The sequence below is a fragment of the Molossus molossus genome, unplaced genomic scaffold (assembly GCF_014108415.1).
Source record: "Molossus molossus isolate mMolMol1 unplaced genomic scaffold, mMolMol1.p scaffold_m16_p_20, whole genome shotgun sequence".
In the NCBI taxonomy this organism is placed as follows: Eukaryota; Metazoa; Chordata; class Mammalia; order Chiroptera; family Molossidae; genus Molossus; species Molossus molossus.
The window spans coordinates 40,501,788-40,517,154 of NW_023425356.1; the positions used below are offsets into that span (position 1 = coordinate 40,501,788).

Sequence of the window (15,367 nt, forward strand, 5' to 3'; positions counted from 1 at the left end):
CTCAGGATAATTTAAGAGGAAATCAGTGCACCGCTAGCTTACCGTCAGCACACTTCCGTTTGCAGAAACCCTGAGGCCGGGTTTCTTCAGCAACGGGCGGCCGTCTTTCAGCCAAGTCAGCGTAGGCGAGGGGATGGCGTCACTCTGACACAGGAGCTCCAGAGCCTGGCTGATGAGGACAGAGACGTTCTGTTCTTCTCCCACGATGTTCGGTGGAACTGAGTGAAAGACGGGTCCCCTCAGCATAAAGCAGGCCAGCACACTGCTCATCATTATTCATCATCAGGACATACGCTGGGTAACTCTACTGGGTCTTTTAAGATGTCGGATCATGATCATTCCAACGTTCCCTCTTTGGTTGCAAGTGTTAATAGATCACTGACTAACATGCTGCTTTGAACAAAGATAGTTTTCACTATCTTTTCTCCAAAAAAAGAGAAAGAACTCTTGGACATGGACAACAGTGTGGTGATTGCAGGATGGAGGGTGGAGGGTGGAGGTGGAAGAGGGTCTGGGGAGATTAATGGTGATGAATAAAAATAACAGAATAAAATAAAGAAAAAAAAAATAGAATTGGAAGTTCCCCCCAAGTGCCCTCTTGAACTCAATATTACTACTTAAGATTTTCAAAGGACTAAATAATTCACAAAATAGTTTGGAAATAACGATGAATTAAAGCAAATGCATTTTTGAGAGTTATAGTTTTGTTTTGTTTTATTTTTTTGGCAAAAAAATAAATAAATTTCATTGTCACAGAGGCAAAATAAAAACACAGAGGTGCGAGAACTCACCCCGTCCCATCTAGTCACAGTGCGCGAAACTAAGTGGGTGACAGGTGACAGCTTATTTGAAATACCCTGACAACCAGTCACCAAGCTAGGGGTCTTCTGACTTGCAGGTTAGAGCTCTTTGTGGTTTTCCACGGTACCTGGTCAGCTTTCCATGGAATAAAAACCACGTGGGATAAGTGGCACAGAGCAGAACAAAATGAATCAGTGACCAGCCGTACAACACACTCACAATCACATAAAAAGAGGAAATGAGTTGAAATGTTAATGAGGTTAAAATTTGAATTCCCTGGCTCCAAGGCTTGTCAGATGCTGAAATGTGTTCTTGGAGAAGTTTAAGGAATCTCCTTCCATTGGGTGTATTAAAAAGTAAAGTAAACAGTCGTTTGTCTCAGATGGTTTAGGTACAACCCTGCCAAGAAGGAGAGGGTGGGCTCCGCGGACTCTCAAGGACTCTCTCCGGCCTGTATTTATAATAATTCAAATACACAAACAAATGACGCAACCAAGCCTGTTATAAAAAGGCCACTCCAAAATTCACAGAGGGGAACTTCCTCGGTCATTTCCCATGAAGTCCCATAGCTATTTCGGATTATGGGAAATGGATCATATTTCTAGTTTTTCCTTTGTTTTGTCTTACAGGAAGGGATAAGTTTCACTGAAATGATTCCTCAAAAATCTTTCCAAATGCTTCGGTAGAAATGAAATTTCTGGGCTGAGGAATGTTTCTGCAGTCTTCTAGCCATGGTTTCAGGCTTTATTCTGCTGCATGTGGCAAAATGACAGTGAATGCAGTTGACTTCAACCAGTAACAGTGTGTTTTCTGGACGCACAACTGTGCCAGAGCCAAAGGAATTGATGCTGAAGGAAGACAGAGCATGCGCAAGGACTGGGGCAGACCAAGGGAGAGATGCCTGATGTCCCTTCTGCTCAGTTTAATAGCACATGCAGACATCTGGCTCTCGATAAGCTTAAAGTAATCTATGGGGAACAGAATATAGTGGGATTGTTTTCAATATGGGACACATTAGATGAAAGATACACAATTAGTCAGGTTTCAGATGAAAACTGCCGTAATGTTAGCAAAATCAGCACAATTAGTGTCATTTCCTGAGATGTTATGAAAACAGATACACTTATTGGTCTCAGCACAGAAAGAATAGCTGACTTCACAGCTTGGAAATAACTTCAGGTAGTCTGGTCTCAGTGGATAAAAAGTACCGTAACTGGATAAAAATATGTTTATCTTAGATTATTTGTGGGATTTACGAAAGAGTATGAATTCTTTATGACTCCTTGTAGAAGTAAAAGTCGGAAATAATTCAAGAAAGCACAATGCTAATTTATTTCCAAATATTTTTCTTTCAGTTGTTTTTCTTTACAGCAAAGTGCGTGAAATCAAGTTCAAAAGGATACCAGAATTTTAAAATGGAGAGAAAAAATGCAAAAACAATAGAGGATTTGTTTCTTAAAGAACACTGGTTAAAGCAAATCTAATTACAGCCAAGGATATATGTTTCTGAAACACATCTATTTTTTTCTGTCCTGTCTTTCATTTTCAACATTTTGTTTAGTCTGAGAAGAGAAAAGCTTCTCCCCTTCAGATCCTCAGCTTTCTTAGATGTTATTCCTATTCTGCTTTGTGGTCATGTTGCATAGGAAGGGATGAGCTGCACCTGTTTTTCATCCTACACATTATACTTGTTAAATTTCATTACCGAAATTAGAATCGCCATAGGGTTATACTTATTGAGATGCTGGAGAATTGTGTAGTCTCTAAGAATGTTCTCTGAGCTAAAGTTGAAAGAACAGATACTGCAGGAATCCACATCATTTAAAAACTCAATTCTCTTGTTTGGGCACCTCAGAATGGGGTAGACATACCCTGAATTTCCCAGGAGAAAACATTTTAATGAACTACTCTTGTAACTGCAGGGAAAGGTATTTTATCCACTGTCTACTCCTCCCACTGCCCCCACGCTCTGATGGTAAATCTGAAGGGAATTTACCTCTCGCGATAGACATTCTTTAGGCTCTAATTAGACACAAGGTCGCACACACACACATTTGCAAACGTGCACATTTTAGCTAGCCATTTGAATTTTACAACAAACGAAAAATCTGGCTTTTCAGACTAACAAGGTGGCCTGGAAGTATCCTAGCCAATGATACAGAATAGTGGTGCACATCTTGGGAAGTCCCAGATAACACCAACACCCTATCATCTCCCAGGTCCACGTTGACATTAACCACTGTGAAAATGGAAGGAGCCAATCCCAATTTTCCCTGATGACTAAAACCCAGTAAATACCAATGTCACCCCTCTGCCTACTTGCCAGTGGCTGAAGGAGCTACTGTGTGACATACTTTGACCATGTGATGAATCATTCTCTAAGGACATTGGAGACAGCTACATTCCAGTTCTCCATAAAGCATAAAAGTGGCCCATAAAGGGAAGGAGTTGGGTTGCCCGGGGATGAGTATTTCACCCCCACCTGCTTGCTACCTCAGACAGAGGGCGCCAGCAAAGCTGGAGGTTGGACGTGGACCAGGTCAACTGCAGAAGAAACAGGAGACAGAGGTACGTCGAGAACCCTCGAGTCGTCTACTGATGCCGACTAGGGTTTCCAGCTTAATGAGACATATGATATCCATGTTGCAACAAGTGGTATTTTTATTAAAATGTATAACTTATTTAAATTATTTGTGATCACTGCATGTGTTTTTGGCAAACTTAATTATTTGTGATAATTACATTTGTCTTTGGCAAACTTAAAAAGAGAATTCAACCCACATGGCCTGGAGGTCAAGAAAAATAAGTAATGCCTTTGAATAGAAGTGCCTTTTCTAGAAGTGAGGCGGGACTTAGAAGAGAAAGCCTGCATTAAACAGATATTCTTTGAGGGGCCACAGAAGAAACACATTCATTATTCCATGAACCAAGAAACAGAATGCAAATAAGACCCTTAAAACCAGCCTGAAAGAGTTCTAAATGCAAAGGTTCACTAAAACATGAAATAGCAAGTGTGAGCTATGAGTGGAGGCCAGTGGGGCCCCAACTTTGTTCTGGGGGCCATTAGCTTCAGACATTCCCTACTGTACCTTACAAGCTGCAGCACAGATAAAGAAAAAACTCAAAATTTAAATTTTGTCTAAGTTTACGCTTAGTTTAACTTTTGCTTCTCAAATAGCCTTTAATTCACAGACACAGTATTGAATGCAAACTGCTGATTATAAGTATAGGCTGATTGTACATATAATTAAAGAGTAATAAAATCAAGTTTTTGGGGAGAATGGATCAAGAGAGTTTCCTGAACAGAAGCTTGCTTTAGTGAGATTATGTCTTCCAAATCACAAAGCTGTTCTCCATAGTCAGGTTCCTCGGGGTACTCCATAAAACCCACACCTTACATGATTAATATATGCATTTTAATTTCTCAGACCTTTAAAAAAGGAAGGTTAAGGATAAATATAAGGCAGAAAGGGAGAATTTGTTTTGAATTAATCTTGTAATATCATTCCTATTGTTCATAGTTCTTTATTGTCAAAAACGTCCCTTACCTGTCTGCAATGATCTTAGGACTTAAACACAAGTATATCAGAGCAGAGATCTTGTTAGTGTCTCACCATATACTCTGAGGTCTATGTCTCTTTGCTTCTCCCCAGCAGCATTCACGGCCACGCAGGTGTACCTCCCTGTATCACTGATCTGGGCACTGGTCAAAGCGAGGATGCGGCCCCCAGACAGAACCTATCAAAGACAAGAAAGCTGAATACCCAACATGATCCCAGAGAACAGTAGGAGTAAACAGACTTTTTTCTTATTTTCTGAGGTTGATCAATTGGCATTTGTCTCTAGAAGGATTTCCACCTGGATACTTTCAAGTGCGCATCATTTAATCCCCTTCCCATCTTATCTGTGGAGGAAGACTGAGAGGCCAGAACCCAGTGTGGTAATGACCACTGAAAGCAAGTCTCTCTCTACAGGATCAAATGAAGGTCCAATTTCACCCACACTTACTACAGAGAAAGAGAAAGCCTCCAGGGGAGAGAGAGGAGCAGAGGTGGGAATAAGAGGAGCTAATCCTGCTTCTAATTTTCCTTTGAGAGAACAAGTAAGAAGTTAAACTTAACAGCAAAGTAGCAGCCAAATAAATTAATTAGTCACATTCATTGCACTTTTATCCCATTGATCTAGTTGCGCTTCTAAAATATTGACCTTAACTGTAAACCCTTCATGATCCCAATGTCTGCAAGCCTTGGAATTTCAAGAAAAGCTAAAGAAGTAGAACGGTGGGAGGACTATGTTCTCTGCCAAACAAAATAAAATTAAAGTGCACTTTAAATGAGATGTGTGTGTCGTATTTTTTATTTTGAGTCACTGTAAAGCATATATTTTTTCACACTCTCTTGTCAATTTTTGTAATGTTTTCTTTATGATGTCTCACTTTTTAATTTGATCATTTTGTAGAAGTAAATATACTCCATATGGTTTTCTGAGTCATTATTATCTCCACATATTTAAATATAAATTTTAGCCCGGCCAGTGTGGCTCAGTGGTTGAGCATCGACCCATGCACCAAGAGGTGGCTGGTTCAATTCCTGGTCAGGGCACATGCGCAAATTGTGGGCCCAATCCCCAGACTGGGGCATGTAGGAGGTGGCCAACTGATATTTTCTCTCATCGATGTTTCTATCTCTCTCTCTCCCTTTCTCCCTTCCTCTCTCTCTAAAATCAATAAAAAAAAAAATATTGAAAAATAAATAAATAAATAAATATAAATTCTACCAGGAAATCCCTGTTTTTTGGTGTTGAACCCTTCTTTGTGTATGGTATCTCTTGAGTGGAGGCAGGAGATGGAGGTGGGGAGGTGGAAAGTATCTAAACTATAGCACTACATATGATATAAGGGAATTCTTAGATGTACTGAGCTTTTAGTGAATTGTTTAGAAATCTCAACTGTACGTCCATAGCATCTATGAATGTCTATGTGTATGGTTTTGGATAACATTTGTGAATCCTTGTTCTCCAATCTCTTTCAACAGCCTCCCCTGTTCGTACTTCCTGTATTGAAGAATCAGGGAGTCGATTCCCCAAAGGAATGACCGCGTACCTGTATCCCATTAGCGAAACCAGAGACAGGGCTCCCGTCTTTCAACCAGGTCAGACTCGGGGCAGGGATGCCCCTGGCTTCACATTCCAGCCTCACCAGGTTATTAACCACCACGGCCACCGCGCTGCTGCTGCCGGAAATGGACGGAGGCACTGCAGAGGGAGAGACAGAGAACGTGAGCCGTGCTCACATCACAGAAGCCTGCACCTCAGAGTGATGACAATGATATGGAGTGTCCGCAGCAGTGTTCTACATGTATTGGGATTTTGGTATATTTTGGGGGGTAAGTTCTTTCACTTTTCTGATTTGGGATTCTAATCACATCTATCCTGTGAGTTAAGTACAGCAATGATCGGTATTTGAACATCTTACAGATAAGGAAATTAACGTTTTGTTACTCCGTTCAGGAAATCCAGTTTTGTTTTGTTTTTTTTTCTTCAAATCTTTATTTTTGGATGTAAAATGTATTACAGATGTTCCACATTTTTCCCCCATTGACCCCCTCCTCCCCACTCCCACCCCCCTCCCACCTTTTCCCACACTATTGTCTGTGTCCATTGGTTATGCATATAAGTTCTTTGGTTTATTTCTTCCCATCCCCCCAACCCCTTTCCCTTTGAGGTTTGTCAGTCTAGCAATGAATTTGTGCTTCTTAATCCCTTCACCTTTTTCACCCATTCCCCCAACCCCCTTCCCAACTGGCAACCAACAAAATGTTCTCTGTATCTATGAGAATGTTTCTGTTCTTCCTGTTCATTTTGTTTGTAGATTCCATTGTTGATAGATATGTATTCATTGCCATTTTGTTTGTTCATACATTTTATCTTTTTCTTCAAAAAGACCCTTCATCATTTCATATAATAACGGTTTGGTAGTGATGAACTCCTTTAACTTTTTCTTGTCTGGGAAAGTTTTTATATGTCCATAAATTCTAAATGACAGCTTTGCAGGATAGAGTAATTTTGGTTGTAGGTTTTGGTTTTCATCACTCTGAATATTTCTTGCCACTCCCTTCTGGCCTGCAAAGTTTCTTTTGAGAAATCAGCTGACAGCCTAATGGGTACTCCCTTGTAGGTAACTAGCTGCCTTTCTCTTGCTGCTTTTAAGATTCTCTCTTTGTCTTGAACCTTTTGCATTTTGATGATGATGTGTCTTGGTGTGGGCCTCTTGGGGTTCATCTTGTTGGGGACTCTCTGTGCTTCCTGGACTTGTATGTCTGTTTCCTTCACCAAGTTAGGAAAGTTTTCTGCCATTATTGTTTCAAACAGGTTTTCGATTTCTTGTTCTCGCTCTTCTCCTTCTGGCACCCCCAAGATGCGAATGTTGGCATGCTTGAAGTTGTCCCAGAGGCTCCTTACACTATCCTCATTTTTTTGGATTCTTTTTTCTTTTTGCTGTTCTGATTGGGGATTTTTTGCTTCCTTATGTTCCAAATCGATGGTTTGCTCCTTGGATTTACATACTCTATTATTGAAGCTGTGTAAATTATTCTTTATTTCAGTTAATGCCTCCTTTAATTCTGTGTATCCATGATTTCTAACTGGTCCTTTTTTATGCTCTTGAGGCCCTCCCTAAGTTCACTGAGGTTCTCACTAAGTTCATTGAGCATCCTTATAAGCAGTATTTTGAACTCAGTATCTGTTAGATTGCTTATCTCCCTTTCGCTTAGTTCTTTTATTGGGGTTTTGTTCTACTCTTTCATTTGGGACCTGTTTCTTTGTCTCCTCATTTTGGCTGCCTCCCTGTGTTTGTTTCAGTGTATTACTTAATGAGAGGTATGGGGCTCGCTGAGACCCGATGCTGCTCGTTTGAAAGAATTTAGGAAAAACCTGAAGCAGGATCCAAGACAGGCCAATCCTATGGTTAAGCAAGTGGCAACAGCTTGGGTGGGCTTGAAAGTTGTGTGGGGCGGGGCGGGGCCTCAGGGAGTCAGCAGGCGGGGCTACCAGTGTGAGCCAGGTTGCTGGAGTCCCAGATATGGCTTCTGTCTGCCGCCCCCGGGAAGGGCTCACCAAAGGAACAAAGGCCTCTGACAGCACGTTTGTCCCCGAGGAAGCCCCCTCTCCAGCCCTCGCTCCAGTGCCAAACAGCTCAGTTCTTCCCTGTATGTCTCTGGCGCCCCTCGAGCTGCCTCCCCTCCAAGCTCAGAGGGAGAGAGTCCGCTAAGTCCGTGCGCGGGCCCTTTAAGGAGCTGCCTGGGGCTCCAGCCGCCTCAGCCTCCCTGAGCCTCAGTTTCCGCTGGTTTTTCCAGCCAGAAGTTATGGAAATTCTCTTCCTGGCACTGGAACCCTGAGAGGGGCACCTGGTGTGGGACGGGGACCCCTCAGTCCTCAGGAAGGACCTTCCCAGCCGCGGGAGCCTCCTGATTTTTATCCGCCACACGTGGGTGTGGGACCAGCCCGTCTCGCCGCCGCTGCCGCGCTGCGCCGCCACCTCCGCGCCGCCACCCCTCGCGCTGCTGCGCCGCCCGTCCTACCAGTCTGGATGTAGCTGCTTTTTTTTTTTTTTTTTAATTCTGTAGTTGTACGACTTCCATTCAGCTTGATTTCAGGCGGTTTTGAATGATGGTTGTTCTGTAGTTTAGTTGTAACTTTGATGTGGTTGTGGGAGGACGCGATACCGCGTCTACCTACGCCGCCATCTTGACCGGAAGTAGGAAATCCAGTTTTTGATACCAGGGTGGATTTTTATTTCTTGATTTCCAGGCTTGTGTGTGTGTTGGTGTCCCTCCACTGTATCCACTCTAGTATGTTAACTATCAATTCCTCTTAAAAGCATTATTAGAGATAATAAATTGGAAACATTTGTTTAAAAATAGGATTCTGCTAGACAGTATTTTATTTACAAACAGGGCCGTTGCCCTTGCTGATATAAAAGATTACGACTATTTCAACAATTCATCGAAAACAAACATAAGTTCTGGAGACAGGGGCGAGGGCGGGATTGGGAGGGGGGTGGTCAATAGGGGAAAAGGGAGAAACATTTGTAACAAAAATAAATTAAAAAAAATAAAACAAACGTTAAGTTCAACAACATGTGAAAACAGAGCATTTTCATAGGAATGAGGAAATGAACACATTGATCAGTTTTGGAACACTGTGCTCGTCTATGAAGATGACACCAACTCACTCTGAAATATTTACGCTGGGATTTTATAGCAGGACTTGGTCACTCTGAATGTTTCTTTACCTCAGGGGTGAATCTGGGAGAAGCAGCACTAACCGTGGACCTGGAGACTGTACTGTAACTCCGTAGCTCCAGCGGAGTTGATGGCCACACATCTGTAGATGCCAGCATCTGCGATCTGGGCGCTCTCGATGTCAACGATCTGTCCTCTGTTCAAGAAGGTCACACTGGTGGAGCCCGAGAGCGGACGATTATCTTTGTACCATGTAATGACTGCAAGGGGAAGAGGAGAGAAGCCCATCTACTTAATTTTTTTCTGTTAAGAGCTAAAAAAAAAAAGAGAAAAGCTCAATCCATATACTAAATTGGAGCTTATCTAAAATAGTAACACTTGCTTTATTCTTGTGCTTTTCATTTCAGTTTAATCTATTTAAATATCTCCCTAGGGTTGATTTTTACGAGGAAGTAAGCTTAAGAACATGAATAGCCAAGCCAATATAAAAGTCCTGAAATAAATTTATAAAAAATATTTATTTTATCTCTAATGTATCAATACTGTTTGGTACCCAATTTTTAACTGGTTCTATTTCTTTTTGTTGTCTATGTTCCTCTCTTCTACAAAAATGTTCTCTTCGCATCTAATAAAAATCAAACATATATCTGCTATTAGCTTCAAAAATTTATATTATTATTGATTCACAGGAATAACTTACCAGTGACGAAAATAAACAAAGTCTCATCAAATGACAGATTTATAAAGATAATCAATGTGGACTAGATAAAAATGTATCTTTCAACATAAATGTACACGAACTATCATTGTGTGTTTGGTGGCCACAGTGAGGACAATAAGACAATTCATTATTCACATAGTTCTACATTTTTAAATGGGTAAATTATTTCTTGTAGTCGAAAGCAATGAAAATTTGAAAACACCATCTACCTAATGATACCCTTTTACCCTTGAAATGTATCTATACTCTTTCCTTTATTAGCTGTTACTATGTTTTGCTCATAAACAGAGTTAGCTATCCCTAGAAATTTAAAACTGTTAGTAAGTTACAGAGTCCCCAGGTGAGCATACCGGGCAAGGGGGTTCCAGCAGCCTTACACTCCAGCTGCACAGGGCTGTTCACCACCACGGTCTCGTTCAGCATCCTCCCAGCATCCTCCAGGCTGGGCGGCTCTGCAAGAAGCCCAAGCAGGACACTGATTCAAGAAATAGGACATTTAAACTGAAATTGTCTGCTCAGCATGAATCATGGTTTATTCCTTTCACATATGTATACATTCGTGTATATATGTTTGGACTACAACAAAAGCATCCCATTAAGTAGAACCGACGAACGGGATGAAAAAAAGATCTTAATAGGTTTTCTGGATCATCTATTTGTCTGTGCCCAGATAGGAAAATGCTTAGAATTGTAGATTAACTGAGTAGTAAGCAATGTTAAAGGAGTATTTTGTTTTAATTCCAATACATTTGATTGGTCTGAGGATGAGGCACCTTTACCAAGAAGTAATCTATCGCATCTGAACTCTTCTAGTGAAGGAGAAATCAACATGCCCCCCAAATATCTGACATTATCTTTGGATAGTACTATTTTAAACCATTTCAGAGAAATTGGAATCATATTTTTATTTATTACCAGTTTTTTAACTTTTGATACAAAAGTTACAATTAAATTGTTGGTAAAATCAAACAGAAAACTATGTTTTTAACTTTAAATAATCATAGAAAATGAATATTTTCTGCTCTATTATTTACTGTGGGAATTCAGAGTGTAAGAAGAATAGTGTAAAAAGAATGACAATTTAGAATATCAATGTCTGTGGTTTTGACATTTTCTCAAGAGTGTATAAGAAATGCCAGGATGAAAAACTTACAAGTACACTAAAGGTCCTGTTCTATTTAGAGAACTGCTATAGATATGTTGATATTTGAAGTTTATAAAGCTACATTTTAAAGACTTGCTAAATTTAACCCCTTCAATGCACTTGAACTCCTCACCCCCACCTCATATACAATCAAGCAATTGATCCATTAATTTAGCATAAACAGAGAAGGAGGAAAGGAGAAAGGGGGAACTATCAAAATGATTAGCCCTAAATAAGATGGCAGAATTCAAATTAAATATTTAAATCAAGAACATAAATATGAATGAGTTTGTTTTCTTGTTCACCAGGCAGTTAACACTGAGGGCTAACACAAATTTTTAAATTAAAAATCCAAGTGGATAAAAAGCAGAAATTTTAAAACCCACAAAAAATATTCAGTCAAGAGCCCGACAAAGGTGTACCCAGACAACAAGGGTGACATCAATTTCTGGCCAGCTGCTATACAAAGCAAAAATCATTACACGCTACAGAAGCACGCTTCCTATTGGTTACACTGTTCCATTCATGAGGAGTCCGTCATTGTGACAATGCTTCATGCACTGAGTAACAAAGCAAAAATTGTTAAAAAGCAGAGAAAATGTAAAAAATCTAAAAGTAGTACATTTTAGCACACCTTTCTCAGCAATTGACTATGTAGTGAAACAAAAATAGTTTCAAAGAATTTAAAAAATAAATTTACCCACTCAGATATGTGTGTGTGTGTGTGTGTGTGTGTGTGTGTGTGTAGGCATGTGTATTCATCGTTAACAAAGAACATATATTCTTTTCAAGTGCCCATAGAATATTTTCAAAATAAACTATATACTAGGCCGTAAAAATGTCAATAAAGCATTTATACCACAGTAAAACTATAACAAAATGACCAGACATAAATAATAAAAATATAAAGTTTTCTACATGAAGAAAAAACTCATTAAAGAGAAAATAAAAATAAAAGTATAGAATTAGGTAAAAAATTAAAATGAGATTGATTAAACTGAAAACCTATGGAATGTCACCAACCAGTACAATACTCAAAGAAGACTTTAGAGTCCTAATTAATACATTAAAAACTAATTAATAATGAAAATAAATGTTTCAAGCATTCAACTCATAATCTAAAAAAAAAGGCCTATTAGTCCTGGCCAGTGTGGCCCAGTGGTAAGAGTGTTGGCCGGCACACCAAAGGGTCTCAGGTTCGATTCCTGCTCAAGGGCACGTAGCTGAGTTGCAGGTTTGATCCCTGGCTCCGGTTGGGGTGTGTGCAGGAGGCAACCAATCATTGTGCCTCTTTCACATCGATGTTTTTCTCTCTCTCTCTCTTCCCCTCCCTCCCTCCCTACCACTCTCTCTACAAATCAATGGAAAAAAATATCCTTGGGTGAGGATTAAAAAAGAAAGAGACCTATTAGATAAAACAAAAGAAGTCAGGAAAATAGAAATAACAAAAATAAAAGCAGAACACACACCAAACAAAACAAGCCAAAACAACAAAAAAAGGCACTGAAATTCAAACTAGTTTTTCACAAGTTTAAAATAAAGTCTGTCCTTAGAAGCAGATGTCTCTGTGGGTCAGATCTCTGTTTTTCTGGAAGCTATTATTCCTAAAGACAAAGCCCAGAACCAGTCCTCTTTCACACCTGTAGTTCCTTTGTATCCATCCATGATTAACCCCTTTTTTGTTTAAAATGCATTGACTGTTTCTGTTTTCTCTACTCAGTTCTGATTTATGATATGGTATTTAAGGCCAAAAGATCTTTAAAGATGGCTATCTGACTTTTTCAACTGGAAAGAAAAAATAATTAGTCTATGGCACATTCCTTCAAAAACAGTTATTTAAATAGTCACTTAAAGCCTTCTGGACTGAAGTGATCACTGACAGCTTTGCCAGACTATAAATTGTCTGCCACAATAAAACAATATGGTAGGAATAAGGCATGAGAGGGCTATGGAATGGGCTGGTTACTTCTAACTCCACCAGAGAACTTAAAGGGAAAAGAGTAGATGTCAGCAAGAACGGCAGAGTAAGGACTCCAAAAATAATCCCCTCCTCTATTAAACACACACACGCACACACGCACGCACTGGAATTGTCAAAAACAAGTCTTTCAGATCTCTGGATTAGTAATCGAAAACTGCCCACGAAGAAAATGCCAGGCCCACATGACTTTTCTGGTGAATTCTACCAGACATTTAAAATGAATTAACACAAACCCCTCACTAACTCTCAAAATACAGCAGAGAGGAAACACTTCTCAAAGCATTCTAAGAGGCCGGTTTTACCATGGCAACAAAACCACATGGAGACAGCCAATAAAAAGACACTACAGCCCTGGTTGGCGTGGATCCAGAGTTAGAGCTTCGGCTGAGCACCAAAGGCTTGCAGGTTCGATTCCCAGCCAAGGGTCCAAGGGTGCCTACACCTGGGTTGCAGGTTTGATCCATGGCTCCTGGGTCTGGGCGTGTGTGGGAGGCAACCAATGGATGTGTGTGTGTGTGTGTGTGTGTGTGTGTGTGTGTGTGTGTCTCCCCCCCCTGGTCCCCTCTACCCTTCCACTCTCTTTGAAAAGCAATGGAAAAAACATATCCTCCGGTGAAGATTAACAACAACAGAAAAAGACACTACAGACCAATATGCCTGATGAAGCCAGGCACAAATATAATCAACAAGATACTAGTAAGGTGAATCTAGCAATATATAAAAACGATGATGCACCATGACTGCAAAAGACTTATCCCAGGAGGCAGAGTTGGTTTAACATAAAAATCAATCAATTTAATCAAGGCAGTGTGGTACTTAAAAATTAACTCAAAATGTATTAAAGACTTAAATGTAAGACCTGAACCCATAAAAATCCCAGAAGAAAACAGAGGGACAAAGCTTGACATTGGTCTTGGCAAGGATTTCTTGGCTATGACACCAAAAGCACAAACAACGAAAAGCAAAATAGACAAGTGGGACCACATCAACCTAAAAAGCTTCTGCACAGAAAGGAAACCATCAGCAAAATAAAAGTTATCCTATGAATGAGAGAAAATTATGCAAACCATATATCTGATCTGATAAAGGGTTAACATGAAAATACATAAAAAAAACCTTATACAACTCAATAGCAAAATACCAAATAATCTGATTAACTAACAGGCAAAGAACATGAATAGACATTTAGTTTTTCAAAGAATACCTACAAATGGCCAACATGCACATGGAAAGATGTTCAACACCACTTATCCCCAGGAAGATGCAAATCAAAACCACAATGAGATATCATCTTACATCTGTTAGGATGGTTGATATAAAAAATACAAGAGATAGCCAGTGTTGGGAGGATGCAGAGAAAAGAGAACACCTGTACATTGTTGCTGGAATGTAAATTGATTCAGAAACTAGGTAAAGCAGTATGAAGGTTCCTTAAGAAGTTAAAAATCCTAGCATATGCTCCAGCAATCACATTTCTGGGTATAAATCAGAAGGAAATAAAACCAGTATCTCAAAGAGATAGCTGCACTCCCATGTTCATTTCAGCATTATTCACAATAACCAAGATATAGAAATAAGCTAAGTGTCCATCAACAGATGAATGAATAAAAGATGTCACACACACACACACACACACACACACACACACACACACAGAGGAATATTATTCACCTAAGAGAAAGAAGGAAATACTGCCACTTGAAACAAGATGTAAGAACCTATAGAACATTGTGCCAAGTGAAATAAGCCAGCAGAGAAAAACAAATACTATATGATGTCACTTACAAGTGGAAAAGTTAAACCCATGGAAACAGAGAGTAGAATGGTGGTTACAGGGGGCTGGAGGATTGGGGAAATGGGGAGATGATGGTCAAAGGTACAAGCCTTCATTTATAAGATGAATCAACTCTGGGGATCTGATGTACAGCATGGTGACTACAGTTACTAATACTGAGAGAGTAGATCTTCAGTATTATCACCACACAGAGTTAGTTTATCATGAAAATCAACACACACACACACAAACACACACACGTAACTACATGAAGTGAGAGATATGTTAATTAATCTGACTGAAGTAATCATTTTAAAAAAGTATACATATATCAAATCATCACACTTTAAATATGTATAATTTTATTTGCCAATTATGCCTCACCAAAGCTGGGGGAAAGTGAATAAATGAGACAGTGTGGTCTAAGCATAAGTATAGACATTTAAGCAACAGGATAGATTTGAGATGATAGAAATAAACACATCTAAAGTCAAATAATTTCCAAAAGGATTGCCAAGCCCAGTCAATGGGAAAAATATATAGTCTTTTCAACAAATGGTGCTGGGACATTTTTAGGTCAAAAGTAAGTACAAATATAAATTCAGTTATTCTCTTCTAGCAGTTCAAGGGATAGTCTTGCAATCTGAATTTAGGTGAACACTTTTCTAGACAGAAGCATTAGTAAGGTAACCATATGTTATGTTAA

The 15,367-nt window shown here is 39.6% G+C and overlaps 1 protein-coding gene across 1 annotated transcript in view; it reads right to left on the bottom strand.

Moving 5' to 3' along the window:
• The window catches only part of HMCN1 (hemicentin 1), a 427,446-nt gene that overhangs the window by 144,114 nt on the left and 267,965 nt on the right, over positions 1-15,367 (bottom strand). Inside the window, exons 37-41 of the mRNA XM_036272178.1 lie at positions 10,113-10,214; positions 9,125-9,301; positions 5,903-6,054; positions 4,416-4,539; positions 43-218 (exon numbers count right to left, since the gene is read on the bottom strand). Coding sequence (XP_036128071.1) covers positions 43-218; positions 4,416-4,539; positions 5,903-6,054; positions 9,125-9,301; positions 10,113-10,214 — 731 coding nt within the window. The remainder of the gene's footprint in view (positions 1-42; positions 219-4,415; positions 4,540-5,902; positions 6,055-9,124; positions 9,302-10,112; positions 10,215-15,367) is intronic.